The sequence below is a fragment of the Cucumis sativus genome, chromosome 4 (assembly GCF_000004075.3).
Source record: "Cucumis sativus cultivar 9930 chromosome 4, Cucumber_9930_V3, whole genome shotgun sequence".
In the NCBI taxonomy this organism is placed as follows: Eukaryota; Viridiplantae; Streptophyta; class Magnoliopsida; order Cucurbitales; family Cucurbitaceae; genus Cucumis; species Cucumis sativus.
The window spans coordinates 17,655,646-17,674,059 of NC_026658.2; the positions used below are offsets into that span (position 1 = coordinate 17,655,646).

General features: G+C 32.0%; 2 protein-coding genes and 1 non-coding gene across 5 annotated transcripts; 2 read left to right on the top strand and 1 right to left on the bottom strand.

Moving 5' to 3' along the window:
- The first annotated feature begins 415 nt into the window (after positions 1-415).
- Positions 416-6,726, top strand: LOC101218462 (long chain acyl-CoA synthetase 9, chloroplastic). Of its 3 annotated transcripts, none has more exons than XM_004142577.3 (12): positions 416-864; positions 1,232-1,709; positions 1,888-1,968; positions 2,257-2,523; positions 2,894-3,025; positions 3,148-3,321; positions 3,433-3,662; positions 4,172-4,289; positions 4,775-4,906; positions 4,983-5,117; positions 5,199-5,405; positions 6,348-6,726. In XM_004142577.3, the coding sequence occupies exons 2-12, from the start codon at positions 1,263-1,265 to the stop codon at positions 6,510-6,512; spliced, it is 2,088 nt and encodes a 695-aa protein (XP_004142625.1). In that variant the 5' UTR covers positions 416-864; positions 1,232-1,262; the 3' UTR covers positions 6,513-6,726. The 3 variants fall into 3 exon arrangements, with proteins under 3 accessions (XP_004142625.1, XP_031740107.1, XP_011653801.1); XM_031884247.1 differs by having other exon boundaries at positions 1,253-1,709; XM_011655499.2 differs by having other exon boundaries at positions 1,260-1,709.
- A 6,001-nt stretch (positions 6,727-12,727) lies between these two features.
- LOC105435260 (uncharacterized protein At4g08330, chloroplastic) lies at positions 12,728-15,219 on the bottom strand. Its single transcript, XM_011655500.2, has 2 exons — positions 14,832-15,219; positions 12,728-13,351 (listed from the first exon to the last, which is right to left on the bottom strand). The coding sequence occupies exons 1-2, from the start codon at positions 14,939-14,941 to the stop codon at positions 12,955-12,957; spliced, it is 507 nt and encodes a 168-aa protein (XP_011653802.1). The 5' UTR covers positions 14,942-15,219; the 3' UTR covers positions 12,728-12,954.
- Positions 15,220-17,138: 1,919 nt separating this feature from the next.
- Positions 17,139-17,210, top strand: TRNAQ-UUG. Its single transcript has one exon. It is a non-coding gene; the product is annotated as a tRNA-Gln (tRNA).
- The last annotated feature ends 1,204 nt before the right edge of the window (positions 17,211-18,414 follow it).

Genomic DNA, 18,414 nt, shown 5'->3' on the forward strand with positions numbered 1-18,414 from the left:
AAAGATGAGGAAGGAAGCACTTTTTTGGTCCATACATTTGGGATGTATGGACATTTGCCCATACATTCCAACAATAGCCTAGAAGGATTAAAAACACAGGAAGAATTTGACCATAAGCACGACTTTTAAACTTGAGGGTAGAAGAAAAGCTTTTTTATTTTCATTTTTCATGGATGGTTCCTCTTAAAATTTTTGAAATTTGGCTTGATGAAATCTTAACATCTTTGAGTGCTTTTTCTTCCAATCCATTATATCAAAGAAAAACTGTATTTTTTAAAAAAGAAAAAATCACGTAGATATGAAAAAATAAAATTAAAAAGAAGAGAAAACAAAACATATGTAGAATGAGTCAGATGAATGAGATGAAGGGTGAGGATTTAAATAAAAGAATATATAGAAATAATCAACACTTGAGGTTCCGCATCCCTCAATTCCCATTTTTCCCTTTCCACTGCCACCAGTCAGTGTCTTCCAGTTCCCAACCCAAACTCCCATTCCTATCTTCCTTAACGCTAAACCCATACCTCAAACCCAACCCCAACCCCAACCCCATTACTTCTTCTTTCTTCCACCAATCGCCATCATTCATTCAAAATTATTATTCAAACTCAATCTCATTCGTTCTCTTTGGCTGAAACTTCCATCTCTTCCTGCATTGACGCCTCCGCCTGATTCCCTTTTCAGTTTCACTCCTAATTTTGATCTCTTCCTTCCTCTTTACACCCATATTACTATCACCACTTACCTTCTCCTTTTTCCCACGCTTTCTCCTTTCTGGATCTTGATTCCTTTTCACTGCCCAATCTCTAGATTTTTTTCTCTTCTTCATTTCTTATTTGTTGCTTCGCCTGGAAGAAGCTCAAGGTTTGAATGTTTGATTCCCGAATGTTTTTCGTTTTCTATTTCTTGTTTTTGGTTTATTTTTCCTCTATGAATTTTTGTTTTTTTGGGTTCTTTTTGTTTTCTTCGTTTGTTATACTTCCTCGAGACTCTTCTGTTGGTGTTTTGGATGGAATTTGGGAAAGTGTATATGGAAATACTTAGTTTATGGAAGGAAAACTGTTAAACTTCTGCGTACGAGAGAATTAATGTTGGGCTTAGTCGATTTGCTTATTTTCGTTGTTATTACTTATTTGTCGACAATTACAGATCAAGTCTTCGTGCGGATTAATTAATGGTCTTGATGAATTAATTCAGCTGTTTTTTTTTTTTTTTTTTTTGTTCATTTTAGTAACACTTGGTGCCTCTGAAGTATTCAGGAAATGAGTGCATACATCGTTGGTGTTCTTGTACCTGTTGTAGTTACACTTTTCTTCCGGAATTCCAAAAAAGCAAAGAAAAGGGGATTGCCAGTTGATGCTGGTGGGGATCCTGGGTTTGCTGTTCGGAATAGTAAATGTCCTGAGCCTGTAGAGACAGCATGGGAAGGCATTTTTACTCTTGCAGAACTCTTTGAGTATTCATGCAAGCAGCACCAAGATAGACGCTTACTTGGAACCCGCAAATTGATTGAAAAAGAAACTGAAGTAACTGCTGATGGTAGATCCTTTGAGAAGTTTCATTTGGGTGACTACGAGTGGCTCACATATGGTCAAGCATTTGAAGCTGTGTGTAGCTTTGCTTCTGGTTTAGTGCAAATTGGGCATAATAAGGGAGAACGTGCAGCAATCTTTGCTGACACTAGAGAAGAATGGTTTATTGCTTTGCAGGTTTTTCTCTTTCATGTTTGATTTGTGTATAAGTTTTGACACTTGTTAATGTTGATATGTTTTAATTTACATTAATTTATTTGAGCTCTAACTTTTGCAATGCCAATTTTCTCGAAATAGTATTGCTAAACATTTTTTGTAATTCTATAATATGACCTGTGTGTTTTACATGTACCAGGGATGCTTTAGGCGCAATATCACCGTTGTAACTATATATGCATCTTTAGGGGAAGAAGCATTATGTCACTCGTTGAACGAGGTTCTCTCTCTCTTTATACACTAAAATATTAAATGAAGCTACATTTTGTAATTCTCCATGTTCAATACAACCACTATTCCTACCTATTTTTTTTTAAATTGGATCTGGAAACTAGCCAAGTGTTTATTTAAACATGTTTTTTCTCTCAAATTTGGTCCCCTGTTTCCTTCATGCTCAATTTGTTTTCTTGGTTATCTGCTTGCAGAATCCTAAATTTAAAACATCTTACCAAGCATTGAGCTCTTTTGATTATTTATACCTGATGTATGCTCTTCTTTTCATCTCCAGACAGAAGTCACAACTGTGATATGTGGCCAGAAAGAGTTAAGTAAGCTTTTAGGTATCAGTGGACAGCTTAAGACAGTGAAGAATGTGGTATGTATGGATGAAATTCCTCAAAGCATTATAAATTCTGAGCCGAATGGGAACTGGAAAATCACCTCATTTGCTAAAGTTCAATTGCTTGGCCAAGAGTGTAACGTGGGTGCTGAGTTACCCATGTCAGCTGACATTGCAGTAATAATGTATACGAGTGGAAGTACTGGATTGCCCAAGGTGGGAAACATCTATGTTTGTCTGTAGGTACTTTTACACACATGTCTGTACGTACACACACGTTTGGCTTGCCCATACCTCACTCAAGTTTCATTTCTTATTACCTCTCTAATTAAACTATCTTTCAGGCTTTATGACTGATCATTTTCCCAAAGCTTTGATATTGTGTTATATGCATTATATTTCCTATGCTTCTTCTGTGAGTATGCTGCTCTCTGTTATCTTTGATAACGTGAGTTTCTGTGTTGTTTTTTCACTTCATCTATGTGTTGTTTGCATCCACTCGTTTGGTACTTGACTATTTTGTTTTACATTTCTGTGATGTTTCGGAGCTGACTCTGATAATGTATTTATAATGGCCGTGTCACAGGGTGTGATGATGACACATGCAAATGTCTTGGCCACAGTTTCTGCTGTCATGACTATAGTTCCTGGTCTGGGGAAGAAGGATACCTATCTTGCATACTTACCCATGGCTCATATCCTTGAGTTAGCAGCAGAGGTGTGTATTCTTTTGGTTTCATAATTTTGGTAGCTTATGTTACTGTTTAGTTAAATGCAAATTTACATTTCTCTTTGCTGCTTTATGACTAATTCTATATTCTATATTTGTTTTTCCTGTAGAACGTAATGGCTGGTGTTGGATGTGCTATTGGATATGGGTCTCCTTTGACACTTACTGACACGTCTAACAAGGTTAAACGAGGGACGAAGGGTGATGCAACTGCTCTTGTGCCAACAGTAATGACTGCTGTCCCAGCAATTTTAGATCGTGTTCGAGAAGGGGTTCTTAAAAAGGTTTGTCAATTTTGCATGCACATTTTTATTCATATTGCATTTATTTGAACATTCGTGCATTCTTACCCATTTGTTGGACAATTATAAAAATAGTGAATTTTCTGCTTTCAGGTGAATGGGACAGGTGGATTAGCAAAGAAATTATTTGATTTGGCATATTCTCGTAGGTTATCTGCCATGAATGGTAGTTGGTTTGGGGCATGGGGTCTGGAAATGCTTTTATGGAACTTTCTTGTGTTTAGAAAGGTACAAGCAATTCTAGGAGGTCGCCTTCGCTTTCTGTTGTCTGGAGGGGCACCCCTTTCTGGGGATACCCAAAGATTCATCAACATCTGTCTCAGGTATGTATGACATGGAAATCTTATGCATGACGGACTTTTACTCTCAGAGTTGATGCGCCTATCATATAGACAATTATCTAAGAACAAATGAAGTTTTCCTGCTGGATTTCTAAATTTCAGATGCCTATGGGCTATTCGACATCCAATCTGGATATAACTTACACAACTGATACCAAATAATGTGCTTGCCTAAATGTATATTGGGTTTTAAACTATTTCATGAGGTTTGAGCCTCCTGTATATTTTTTTAATTGTCATTTAATTTTATTGATCCAATTATATCTGCTGTCAAAACTATCAAGGATTATTGACAATAAAGTGCTAATGAATGCTTTGCTACACGTCTCCAATATATTTTGGTTGTTGACTTGACTAGTTGGCCAATATGCTACAGTCCTACAACCAATAATAGATATTTAAACTAGGTTCATGGTCATGAATGCATGTCTGCGGGAATTAGTATTGCAGTTGCCATCTTGCATAAGTATCTCATGGCATCCTATTTTCAGTGCTCCAATAGGCCAGGGTTACGGTCTTACTGAAACTTGTGCTGGTGGAACATTCTCTGAGTTTGATGACTTGACTGTTGGTCGGGTAGGAGCTCCACTTCCTTGCTCATTTGTTAAGGTATATATCCATCCTTGTTGTTCACTGATTCAACGTTCAATTATTTGTTTACACGTGTAGGTATTTGAATGGGTTACAGGGTTACTTACAGACAAGCATGCTGTGCATCTATAGTACTAATACCTTATATTGAAAATAACATTCATTCTCAACGAGAACTACACAAGGCCAAGAAGGCCTTGGGAAAAAATAGTTAGCTGTTGTATTTGTGATTTGAAATTCACTTGTCTGATGAATCAATGAATCATGGATGTATTACGTCCAGCACTGGAGTCTTGGAAAAAGTGATTAAAAGAAATAATCAACCTTGAATAACAGCCTGCTAGCTTTGAGGTTACTGAGTAAACCAAGAGCCACTACTCTTTAGTTTTTGCATCTACCATTTTCTTTATACAATGATAATTTTATTAGATGTTTTTCTATGATTATTTTTTTTGTATTTATTCTCTAGTGATCAACTTTAAGTTATTTATTTACCTTCTCAGTTGATTGATTGGCCCGAAGGTGGATACTTAACTAGTGATTTGCCAAGGCCACGGGGAGAAATTGTAATTGGTGGTCCAAATGTTACACTTGGATATTTCAAAAATGAAGAAAAAACTAAAGAATCATACAAGGTAAAGTCTCCTTGTTGATTCCTGTAGTATTATTTCCTCAAATTTGCAAATGATGGAATGTCTTTTTGTTGCAAAGGTTGATGAGCGGGGAATGCGGTGGTTCTACACTGGCGACATAGGGCAATTTCATGCTGATGGTTGCCTTGAAATTATTGACCGTAAAAAGGATATAGTCAAACTTCAACATGGAGAATATGTTTCTTTGGGGAAGGCATGACATGCAAGATTACATTGTTTATTTTAATATCCAAGTTTTTTGCTTTCCAAAGTAATGTATATTATTTACCTACAGGTAGAAGCTGCACTGAGTGTGAGCCCGTATGTTGACAATATTATGCTACACGCCGATCCCTTTCATAGTTTCTGTGTTGCTCTTGTTGTGCCCTCTCAACATGCAGTAGAAGGATGGGCTTCTAAGCAAGGAATTGACACAAGTGACTTCGCTGAACTCTGTCATAAAGAAGAAGTAGTAAAGGAAGTCCAAGCATCACTCGTAAAGGTATCTGTTTTCTGCCATAAATTTGATTTTTTTTCTTCTTATCCCATCCCAACGTGCTTTTCATCTTTGGTTCTTCATTTACTAACCCATCTTCCTAAAACGACTAGAAACACCCCCTTGGCATAGTGTGGATGAGTGCAACAAAAAACCGGAAAACCAAACCAATCTACTCGTTTGGTTTGGTTTGGATTTTAGTATCAATTGGGCATCTTGGTTTATATTTGGAGAAAACCAAGTCTCGGTTCATATTGGTTTTTTTTATTGAAAAATCAATCAAAAGTGAGCCAAACTCTAACTTTAGGTATCATTTTAGTTTTTTAATTAGTAAGGTGTTTGTATTTTTGTTGTTTAGGAAAAAAAAAATCCCAACTGTTGTGGAGCATGTATGTTTAGAAAAGTGAGAAGAAAAAGAATAAAAATGTCCTAGACCAAATGTCAATTTGAAAATAGCTTAGAAGGCCAATTCAAAACAAATGTGAACATAAAATAAATAAATAAAAAAAATAATTAGAATAAAAATAAAACAAAATACCAAAAACTGAATCTACCATTAACCAAACCGATACATAATTGAACAAAATAAAAACCAATCCAATAGTTTAGTTTTTTTTTTTTATTGGACATCGGTTTAAAACCCTTATTTATAAAACCTACCGGTTTGGATAAGTTCTTGGTTTGCTCTGAAACTGATAAAACCAAACTGACTTTCCACTTTAGTGGCTAGAGTGCTAACCCATGGTGCAAGAGTTCAATCCTGCAAGTATGAAGTTTATTGTTAATTTATTACCATATCCTCCCAAAACAACAAACTTCCTAATCCTCACCTTCTTTTTGAACCAAAAATGGCAACATTTTGAAAATCTCCCATTTATGATACACTCAAAACACATGCGTTTCTTGAACCAAATTGATATGAAACTATATTTTTATACGTATTGACAGGAAGCAAAGAAGGCTCGGTTACAGAAGTTTGAGATCCCTGCAAAAATAAAATTGCTATCAAATCCATGGACACCTGAATCTGGACTTGTTACTGCAGCTCTCAAGCTTAAAAGAGATTTAATTAGAAAGGCTTTCTCTGAAGACCTCTCTAAATTATATGCCTGAAATGATGATGATGTTGATGTTCTCTGCACTACTTGGAGACTTAGGTTGGCTGGTTGTCCAACATCATTGATTCTCTTTATCTTATAATTATATGTCCATTACTTCCTCCCCACCTTAGCTTGTCTTGTGATTTTGTTGTTTCCTTTTTAAGTATTTTTCAAGCTACTGGAATTTAACTTCTAATAAGAAATGAGAAAGTCCCCAGTTTTGTTTACCTACTTATCTTATATTATATTTTGATTAAATTCTCTCTAAAGTATTTTGAACTTTGATTAAGTGACGTTCTTTGTCTCTAAATTAAAACTTAATAATTTACTCTTAGTATTTTTAAATTTGTAATAGTTTAGTCCTTTTGTTTAATTAAAGTGTGTAACTGTTTCTATGTCAGATTAGAAATGCAAATGGGTTAAAGAACCCTCAATTCTCACCAACAAAAGATATTTATAACTCAAAAAGAACCCTCAATTCTCGACCAACCAACAAAAGTATTTATAATTCAAACTATATATCAAGAAACTATTAAAAACGTAGTAAAGAATAAGTTTGGAGTTGAACTAAAGAGAATCCATAATTACGTATGCAAACCTTGAATTAAAAAAGGCAAGAATTCTAATGTATGGAATATGGGTTTTGTGAATCACGCAATAAATTTAAAGAGAGCAAAATTAAAGTGGGAACGGTTAATTCTAGCAATCTTTCCATCATAGAACAAACAAATTCATTGCAATCTAATTTAATCCACAACTAATTGGTTCAAGAAAAAGTAATAACCTTTTGTTAATGAATCAAGAATCAAATCTAATTCAGACTAAATGTAAAGAAATCATTTAGTATGATTAATTAGTTGAAATTTTAATTTAAAATTAGAGAAAAGACAAAAGGAAGACATGCTTAAAATCAAATCTAACAACTTTCAATCAATTTGCTTACAAAATCATGCTTAGAGCCATTAGAAATTAAAGTAAATTCAAGCACTCAAATAAGAATTAATTATAAAAGCAAAGTTGGAATTCAACTAAAGATTGAAATTAGAAAGCAAAGTAGACATGACTCACAAGCAAAAAATTGCTAGAATTTTCATTCTTACAGAAAAGTACCTTAGTTCTTCATGATTTCCAAAGTAGCAAAATTCAAACAAAATAGACATTCTTTTAGTGGAATGAGAAAGAAATTTTATTGGTGTTGAGAGAATTTAATAGACAAAAAGCACTCACCAAGCGTAGAAATGAATTATGGAGTGGAAGTTCTTACTAAAACTACATAGCTTAAATTTGCAAAAAGTTTTTATTTCTTCTTAATTTCTTAGTCGAGTTCTTATATAAAAATACATTTGAGTTTTACTTATCTTCGATTTTTAGAACATCAAGGTTTTTGTTTTTTTTTTAAAAATATTTTAGTGCATATCGACTTGTATTTCACATAAGTGTCTTTATCACGATATGTTATATGATCAAATTCTCATTTTCTTTTAAAAAGAATCTTTAAGACTTTGAAATTGAAAAAAATGAATAAGTGTTTATAATTTTGTAATTATTATTTGTATGTGTAAGGAGGAAGAGATGCATCTCCCAATTTTATTTGAAGATCAAATTATCAACTGTACTTAATAATATACTTTATTTTCATGCATTGGATAACATACATCAATGTAGAGCTAGCTTATTCTATTAATACTAAGGGACTTATAGGAGTATATAGAAGAGATTTCATTGAAATTGTAATTGGAAAAGAAAGTAGGAAGAAGATAAATTGGGCATTAAATTTCCTTTGATTTCTACACATTGCATTTATGGCAGCCAATGGGCTTCTTTTATATACAAAATTATCCCATGTTTTGGGAACAGTAATCAATTAAAGAATGAAATAAATATTGCACACATTTGTTGTGCAATTAGATGTGGCAGTAGCCGATAGGCTTAAAAAGATAACAAACACTTAACAAATTCATTTCTTAGAAATAATATTGCACCCTCCTATTACCTTCATCATTTAGCGTCCTCCTATTACCTTCATCATTTGGCTTGAGGACGCTGATAACTGTTGTGTTTGCAAGGTCTTCTCTAACACCCCCTCAAATGAGTGGATAAGTTAACTACCCAAAGTTTGGTTCCTAGATGATGAAACTAATTGTGAGTGATTGATTTGGTTAGACAATCTGCTGACTGATCTGTTGAAGGAACATAACGAACATCTAGAAAATACTCTTAAGAACCTGATTTTGAACGTAATGGACATCAATTTCTATATGCTTTGTTCGGATATGAAAGACCGAATTGGTGGCAAGGGCTATCGCACTTAATTTGTCACACCAAATAATAGGTTTGAAAGGGAAATAAACTTTAAGTTCAGTCAAAAATTGCTTTAACCAGCAACTTCAGAAGTTGCTAGCGCAAGAGCACGATACTTAGATTCAGTATTGGATTGGGCCACCGCCGTCTGTTTCTTGAAGGACCAGAAAACCAAGTTATTTCCAACGAACACATAATAAGCTGCAACAGACTTCCTATCATCAATATTTGACGCCCAGTCAACATAAAAAAAAGGCACAGATAGAAAAATCAGGATTAAGCTGGCGAATGATAAGAATTGATTGCGGCTCACCATAGGAGAAAAGTTTATGTTGCTTTCACTTTATGTTTACTATATTTTGACTTATAGTATTTTACTTAAATCTATAGAACTTATGAATTACTTTTATGTTATTTTTCTTTAAAAATTAAATAGGCCCGAACTAGGTTATTTTCTACTTTTATTTATATATACTTTATTTACGATTTATGAATGAGTATTTGAGGTTTTCGTGGTAAGATTTAGTGTCTCAATTTATTTTTGATTAAAAAAATCTTTATTTATTTTAGTAGTAATGACCTCAGCTTAGTATAAGAAGTTTGGTCGTTTTAGAACCTTTGAGTCATATACATACTAGGACTTTGCACCACATTTTCAGTGTTTCTTTGACTACTTTATTGCTCTAGACGTTTTAAAAAAAATAAGTAGCTTAGATTGCATATCTAGCCATGAAATTTCAGGCTTACCTTGAATCCATAATAATAACCGAGTTATATACTTCATCTAAACCCAACAACACCTATGAGATAAGAGCACTTCTTGAAACCAAACTCCTAGGTCAAGGTTATAAGCATTAGTTTTCATTAATCGTAAATAATCCTCCATTTTAAAGTTACATTTCCTTGTAGTTTGACATATTTGACGAAGAAAATCTTATTCGTTTCTAGATTGAACACCAAATAAATCTTATGTAGCTTTCCACAAATCTTTATTGTTTGTGAATCTCATGAGTTGGATAGCCATATCGGAGTCATTGAGTTGTAAAGCCAACTGAACAACAATAGATCGATAGTGACCCAATGTTTAAAAGTAGGATTGACGATGACTATAGCAGACAAGCTTGATGACACACCTGGATTTGTGTCGTCTTTGTCTTCAGTCACTGTGTGGTGCTGGCTTCTTGGCCGATCGTCAAAATTTTGAGGGGCCTGATCTTTTGCCGATCAAATGTCCTTCATGTCACACCCCAAACCATACTGTGACCAAAATGCTGAAGTAGTAGAAATAAGATATGAGTTAGTTACAACCTTGAAATTTTCTTATCGCAAATCTTATTCTCAACTTTTTTTAAACGATTAACAACATTCAAAAGGCAACAGTGGTCAATGTAACGCCAAGAAAAATAAATACAAACCAAAATGTATACTTTATTAATAACATGTGTTTCATACATTATTACAATACTTTGACCAAATAACCAATGGTTAACTAGATCCAAAACGTCTTGAATCACCATCCAAAACGTCTTGAATCACCTCGCCGCAAATCCTTCAACCTTCTTCTCTACTTGGCCTAAACGCCTGATCCTAGAAGATAAAATTTTAAAACGTAAGTATAAAAGACTTAATGAGCTTTTATGAAAACTTTTCGCAATACATTTTCATAATCATTTGGAAAAAATAATATCAAATCATTTAAACATAACGAAAAATCATTTTACTTCGCATAAACTTAACAAATCATTTCATTTCGCCAAGGATCCCAAATCGTTATCTACACTTGGTCTCATTACCTCGCATTTAGACTACTGTATCAACAGCATCCGAGAACATACTAATTCATTATTGTTACTCAGACCGCTATGCTTTATAAGTTTCTTTCAACGCATAAGCTAGTTTCTTATCACCATGTAGCCTGTGCACCCCATTGTGGCCTTAACTCTTTATGCGTACATAAAAATTAGCATCATCTCAAAGAAACAACTAATGGTTTGAAAACCATTTTATAGATTGAAATCATAATCATCAAATCGAAAGCTTTAACATTATAAATCATGTTTGAAAACATAACTTTTCATAGAAATCTCTTTGAAACACTCTCATTCGAATTCCTCTTTCAAATCAGTAAAGAGAAATCATAATAAAGTTTTTAACATAAATTCATTTTAGAGAAAAGTACTCACCAAAATTTACTAAAGAAGTCATCCTTCTTCTCGCAAGCATCTTCTCGCATGACTAAAGCAACAACACTTCAACATTTCAACAAAACTCTCATCATTTCCTCTTTAGTTACCTAAATTCTCTTATTTATAGAGCTCTTAAACTAACTTAGTCATACATAAACTTTTCTCAGTTCACTAGCTTCTGCTTAAAACTTTACACGTGTAAATTAATATTCAACTTAACCATGCTTAAATTCTTAATCTTACATGTTAACTCCTGTCAAATCAGATTTGACCTTTTTTTCGCCAGACCTTGCTTCCACTTAACCCAAACCCCGAATAACTTTAATCATTTCTCGCGTGGTTATATTTTTACTATAAGAAACCTTCCATGCGAACTAACCAACTTTTACTCGCATAGAACTCTTATCGTAAACTTAAACTCCAAGGCTTCCTCGCAAACTTCTTCTCCGAGAAACACTTGGTTCTTCTAGCGAAGACCACTCAAAACGCCTAGTCTAGCACTGTCAACTTTCACTTTTTAACTTACGCAAAGACTTTTTCTCTTCTTATCACACAATTTTTTTTTGCGAACTACCCACTTAATCGCAAAAACGTATACTTAAGTATAAAAGATTTTATCGTTTAATTCTTTTTGTGGATTTATTCAAACGCGAACTTCTTAATACTTAGCCGAGTTTTACTTCCTTACTCAAATTAAAAATGGGTCTCACACTTCAAGCTTGTACCCTCCGAGAACAGGGAGGGCGAGAGTTTTTGATAGGAGATACTTGTTCTTCATTGTGCTAAGTTGATTCAAGACTTGGTTCAAAGGTGCGTGGGTTAGTAAAGGAAGGTGTAAAAGAGGCAGAAAGAGCAACAATATTTTGGGAGGCGTTTGCCATCAGGCTGTGATACCAGCAAGAAGTTCCATCGAAATGATAATTGGAAAAGAAAGTAGAGGGAAGATAAATTGGGTATTAAATTCCTTTGGATTTCTAAGCATTGCATTTATGGCAGCCAATGAGCTTCTTTTATAACAAAATTATCCCATTTTTTTAACAATAATCAATTAAAGAATGAAATAAATAGTGCACACATTGGTTGTGCAATTACATGTGGCTGATAGGCTTAGAGATAACAAACAATTAACAAATTCATTTATTAGAAATAATATTACACTCTCTTATTATTTGGCTCCAACCGGCTGATATTTGCTGACTGGTTTGCTGTTTCAGCATGGTCTTCTCTAACATATACAACCGTATTTTTGTTTAATATATATACATATATATATATAGGCTCAATGAATTATATAGATATTATATAAACTATTTTTTATAAAGTTTATTTTATTTTATAAACCCTTCCTTAATATTTTTTATGTATGTGTATTATCGTATTGAATACATATGAGATATCATACATAGAGTTTGTATTAACTATTTAAGTGAAGCGATAAAATACCTTTTTAACTAATAACAATTTAGTCCATCTATATTTTTTGGCTTTATATTTTAATTAATAACAGTTTAATTTCTATCATAATATATATATATATATATATATATATATTAAAAATGAATGTCACCTTATCTTCATAAAAAACAAAAATTTTGATATCGTCAAATTTGATATCAATTTTTAATGATGAAATGCTTCGAAATCGTGTTGTAAAGAAGATGAATTATTATTAAATAAAGTTCAAAAACTAAATTGTTACGATATCTCACCAAATTATTTATTAAGCAAATCGAAAACAAAGAAAAACAAACTAAAAACATCAGTATCATTGAAACAACTCACTCGTATAAATCATACTTCATAACTGTGAATCCTTTCAATTACACTTCTGTTCCATTTGAAACCCGATTCTATTCACAACTTAAACACAACAAACATATCGATAATCCCTGCATCTGTTGCTACTAGGCAATTCAACTCTTTTAGCTCCAAAGAACCATTCGACACCAACATTGTTCTTGTCCTTGTTTAAATAATTGATGGCTCAAATTCGTTGGAAGATGAAGGCTGTAAAGCACGAATTTTTACTTCATATTTCATGCACCTTGAGACTTCATTGGGCAAGGATGATGAATCTGATCCATCTGAAACAAGTGGTGAGGAGGCAGTATGGTTACTATGAGCATTTCCAATATAGTTTCCACACTTTCGACACAGTAGTTTGATTCTTCGCCGAAACAGACCCCAAGAGTTTTTTGAGAAATGAGGCACACATTGAAGTTCATCGACCTGCGTAAATCTGCTTTCATCGATGTTTAGAAATGATATGATCCCTCGCTTTATCGATTTACCATATTTAGAGCCAATGGTCGATGTGTTGCGGTTAATAGAGCTCAAGTTCAGTTCGTATCCACAAGCCCCACAGCTGTATGAAATAAAACAGCGTCATTACAAGTTGACCAGAAGCAAATAGGACATGCATAGAATACATAGAGGTGGCTTAGTTAATGCTAGGGATAGCCATGGGAATGAAATGGTACTAGAACTCCAACTTTCTCGGCCTCATCAAAATTTATGCTTAACAAAACTTATATTGGGCATATCTATTTCAGGATGATTTTAAGATATATAATTGTCATCTACCGTTTCACACAAAATTACAGTAATAAAGCATTTTCAAATGTCAAGCTACTTGAATCCCCACAATCAAATGTTAAGGGTTCCAATTTCATGAGAGTACTCTGAACTCAAAGGCTGGAAAAAGGACTTGAAGTGACAGTTCTTAACAGCCGCTAATTATTTATTTTTTTAAATTGTCCTTAGCTTTTTCTTAACATAAAGATTAAGGTTTAGGACATAAAATCGTCTCTATGTTCCATAGAGTCAATTTGACTAAGTTTTAGGACAAGAGTTACCAACTTCATCTCCCCTAGAAACAGGATTTGAAAACAGGGATTTTGATTAATTGATTTGCTGTCTGAATTAGTCTCACGCCTTTTCTTCAATGGAAGTACGTGATCCTTCTCTTGATTTCTCATCTTCTAGTGAAATCCATGAGTCTAGGATCAAATATACGTTTACATTTGTTTTGAATTGAATATGACAAACTTTCTAACATCTACAGAAAGGTTCTATTAGTTAAAATCTTTTTCATAAAAGGCCCACTGGGTTGTTGTCCGTCTTTTATTCTTCATGAAACGTGAGAAAAATTAATGGAATCTACCAGAGAAAGCAGAGGGGAGATTTTCAAATATGAAAATAAAGAGAATTGAATATATATACTACAAATCAACCACATGGCAGAATTCATTATGATTATGATGGAAGTTTACAAATAGAGGTGAAGTTTCAATCTTAACCAACAAACTCCAATCACAGTTCATTGTTAAACTGTCTACCCCAACAGTTGGTTTAAATAAGTGCATCAAAGTCGAGAAAGATTATAGCCATCTCCATCATGCTAATTACTACCAGAATTTCTTAAACAGGTCAGACCAATCAGTGGAGTACCCTACAGTTTAGCTCTATTACATCTATTGACAGTTCTCCAATCCCAATATAAACACAAAAAACTATTATTTTTTTCTCTTTTCAACACAAAAATCTGTTGAATTCCAACGTAACCGAACCCAAACAATCTTTCACCGAAAGCAGTCGGGATCAAATCGTACTGAAGAAGAATTCATGATTTTCCCAATACTAATCAGTTCAAAACCGATTCAAGTAATGTACAAACAAAGGAATAGTCCCAAACCCGTTACTTAAATCAGGCAATTCACCCAACCCTTCAATCAGAACAAAACACAAAAAGAGAATCAGAAACCGGAACAGTATATACAAACAGATATCTGTAAAACTAAAAGTTGAGTCACAGTGAGAGATAGGAGGCAAAGATTAGATTGAACCTGTAATAAACATCTCTGCGAGAAGAAGAAGGGAAGAGCGAAGCTGAGGAGAAGGACTGGACGTGAGTTCCATGGGCGTAATCGTCTCCGAAGACCGGCGACTGCCTCATTCTACTGGTTGAGAATACAACGGCCGTCTCCGATGGTGGGGGCAACGGTTGACGAGGATATCGAGGTGGTAAATGGGGAATCGCAGTCGGTAGAAACGATGATCCAATTTAGAGAGTATCGATCAAATTACGAGTTAAATATAAACGAGCTCAAGAATAAAAAAAACAGATGCAATGATCTCAAAACAGAAAAAGGAAATTGAAGCTTGTACGAGAGGAAGTGAGATGAAAGAGAGAATTGGAAGAAGAATTATGATGAAGAAGCAAAGGTTGAAGATGAGAATTTGAAGAAATCGATGGGAACATCAAAAATAAAAAAAAAGGAAAAAAGGAAAAAAGGAAAAAGGAAAAAGATTTTTTTAAAGTTAATAATTTCTATGAAGCTGACGTGGCATTTTAACGGGAAAATAAGATTTAATTAGATTGTGACAATTTTGTTTTCCTTTTGAAAATATTAGATTGAGACATTTCAATTGGTTAACCTTTTTTTTTTCTTTTTTTAAAACTTTAAAGATGGTAAAAAAGAAAAAAGCAAATAGGAATTATTTTAAATTAAAATATTATAGAAAATATTTACGAATATAGAAAAAATAAATTTTGGTTACCTTTGTAAATGTTAGGTTTAAAATAACACTGAGAAAATTGGTAGCTAATTTCTGCAGGTAGGTGAGTGATTTTATTTTCTATTTTTGTGACCTCTTGTGTCTGTTTCCCTTAGATTTTGGGATTTTTTTAAAATTTTTATTATTTTTTAAGAAATCTTTGTACAATTATTAAAGAAATTCACTTAAGTACACTGTTTTTTCCTTAATCTTTCCTAATTAACAAATTAGGTAGTTAATTATTATAACAATTTAGTTCTAAATAATAATTTAGTCTTTTGTATTTTAAATTTGTAATGATTTATAATAAAAAATTATTCAAAATTAGAGGTCAATCTTTCATTACAACTTAATTTTATAGTTAAAAGTAATATATATATATATATTATTTTTTTGTGTAAATAGACTAAATAAATAAAATAATAAACGGTATAGACTAAATTTTGTTGCTTGTTAAAGACTTTAACGCTAAATTATTACCAAATTTAAATCTTCCAAGTATCTAAATTATTATTTTCATACAAAATTTGAATGACCAAAAGATTTTTAAGACTTTTGTCTTTCTCAGGGTTATGTTAATATCTTAAAGTTTTTATTTTAATTTTGTACATTTATAATATACCATTTTATTTTGTGATATTAATATTACCGTTAATATACTTAAAAATAAACATTTAAAATTTAGGTGTCAATTATCATTAAACTAAACGAGTAATTTCATAAATAAATCATTATTTTATAGATGATTAATATAAATATTCATAAAAAAGAGAAATCATTATTTTATAGATGATATAAAAATATTCATAAAAAAAATGTTCATCCATCACTAAAGAAAAATTTATAAATAAAAAATTCTAATTTTTGTAAGAGTGAATTTTTTTTAGTACGGCATGGAACGAAAGATTTAGTGTGCCATCAAAAGTAAAAATAGCTCATTTCGATTCAACTGGTAGTCAAATCGAATCGAACTGAACCGAACCTTATTTTTGAGGTTTGGTTTGATTTCAAATTAGATTTTGTTATTTCTAAAGAACTGAAAATAAATAAATAATTTGGTTGGCTTCCGCTATATTTTAAATTTGATTTTATTCTTTAAATTGAAAGGAGTTTAGTTTTACTCTTTTTTAAAATATATAAATATAAATATATAGTAATTAAAAATTGTTTGGTTCGGTTCAATTTGCTTTTAAATTTCCTTAAACTGAGTTAAATGGCACTTTTCGGTTTTATTGAGTTTTTAGATTGGTTCGATTTTAACAAAGAATTTGATTTTTGCCGTTTGAATGACGGCCTTTAGAATAAAAGGACAAGCTAACTAATGTTCACCTTCACATGCACACACAAATGTTAAACTTGAGGGTATATGCTTCGGTAAAGAATAATGATTATATTTGAACAAAAAAAAAACCCACACAAAAATGTGATAATGTACATATCTATGTGTGATTGTAGGTAACATTCTAGAAAATGGAATGAAAATAGTCCCAGTTTTAACTTTCATAGATGCGTTGAATTTCTAAATCGGTCCTAAAAATTTAATTTAGTAGGATAGATAATAGTATTTAATACTTTAAAAATATTAAAACAAAATTGGTTCTATGGTGTAGTGGTTAGCACTCTGGACTTTGAATCCAGCGACCTGGGTTCGACTCCCGGTAGGACCTTTTTGGAAAAATAGTGTCATTTGAAAACTATCTATTTAATTCTTCTTCTTTATTTTCTTAATTAAATTCAAATGTCTTACTACCTCGTTTAATTAGTTTAACAAAAATTTAATGTGCCATAGTTTTCTCTTTAACAAAATAAAAAAAGTTCATGGAACTAATCAATATTTAAAAATATTTCGATGTTAATTTTCATAAATATAAGACAAAATATTTATGGCTGGTATAACAAAATGAAAAAGTCTAGCTAACTAATTTTTAAAATATTCTTTTCCTTCCTTTTAATTGTCTTTCTTCTTTATTTCTCTCTGCAGTTTTTTTTTCATCGTCTTCTTTTGAATTTTTTTCAATATTTTTGTTTACACTTTCTTTCCATCTTCGGCCATTTTTCTTTTCTATCGTCTTATCTAAATCTTACCAAAAAATATTTGGATGTAGATAGCCAAATGTACAAAATAGACCCTAAATAAACCAAAGAATAGAAAGAATAACCAAATCTAAACAACCATATACCAAAAAATCTTTTAAAAAATCGTTTCTATTTGGTTATTCAAGTGTAAATGATTAAATAAACGATTGTGTACCAAATAATAGCCAAATCGATAATATAAAAAATAATAATCAAATCTAAACAATTTTTATCAAAAAAATGTATTATGCACACTAGTGCCATTTAATCATCGGACATTTTTTGTATTTTCCATTGTGATCCCTTAGGTTTTTCTCATTTTTTAAATTGAATATTTTGGTGTTTGGTTATATTTTTTAAAAAACCACCTTTCTTCCCTGTAGTTTAGATTTTTTAAAAAAATTTAATTAAAATGTGAGGAAAAAGTTTTAATTTAGGAATTAGTGAAAGTTAAAATGTGTTAAATTAATAATTTGATATTTAAAATGTCATGGTTGTCGTTTTATTAAGAATTATTTTAACTAATTTAATCTTTTATCACATATTAAATATATTAATTTATTTTTTCCGCTCTAATGAAGAAACCTAAAATCACTCACGTTATTGTATAGAAAAGTTGGTTCAATTTTATTGTTATTCAAACCTATTTAAAAAGTGGGTTCTTTGTATTTTCAAACTGACAAAATTTCTATCAACTTTTTTTTTTCAATTTATTTTTAGGTTAATTTGTCAATATAATTTTATATTTGTTACTTGACACGATAGATTTGTAACAATTAACCATTAATAAAAAAT

Excerpts from the sequence above, each read along its gene's own strand:
- LOC101218462 (XM_004142577.3), top strand. The coding sequence starts at position 1,263 with ATGAGTGCATACATCGTTGGTGTTCTTGTACCTGTTGTAGTTACACTT. Across the intron at positions 3,026-3,147 it reads TCCTTGAGTTAGCAGCAGAG|AACGTAATGGCTGGTGTTGG; the intron begins GTGTGTATTCTT and ends TTTTTCCTGTAG. Across the intron at positions 4,290-4,774 it reads TTCCTTGCTCATTTGTTAAG|TTGATTGATTGGCCCGAAGG; the intron begins GTATATATCCAT and ends TTACCTTCTCAG.
- LOC105435260 (XM_011655500.2), bottom strand. The coding sequence starts at position 14,941 with ATGAGGCAGTCGCCGGTCTTCGGAGACGATTACGCCCATGGAACTCAC. Across the intron at positions 13,352-14,831 it reads CGCAGAGATGTTTATTACAG|CTGTGGGGCTTGTGGATACG; the intron begins GTTCAATCTAAT and ends TATTTCATACAG.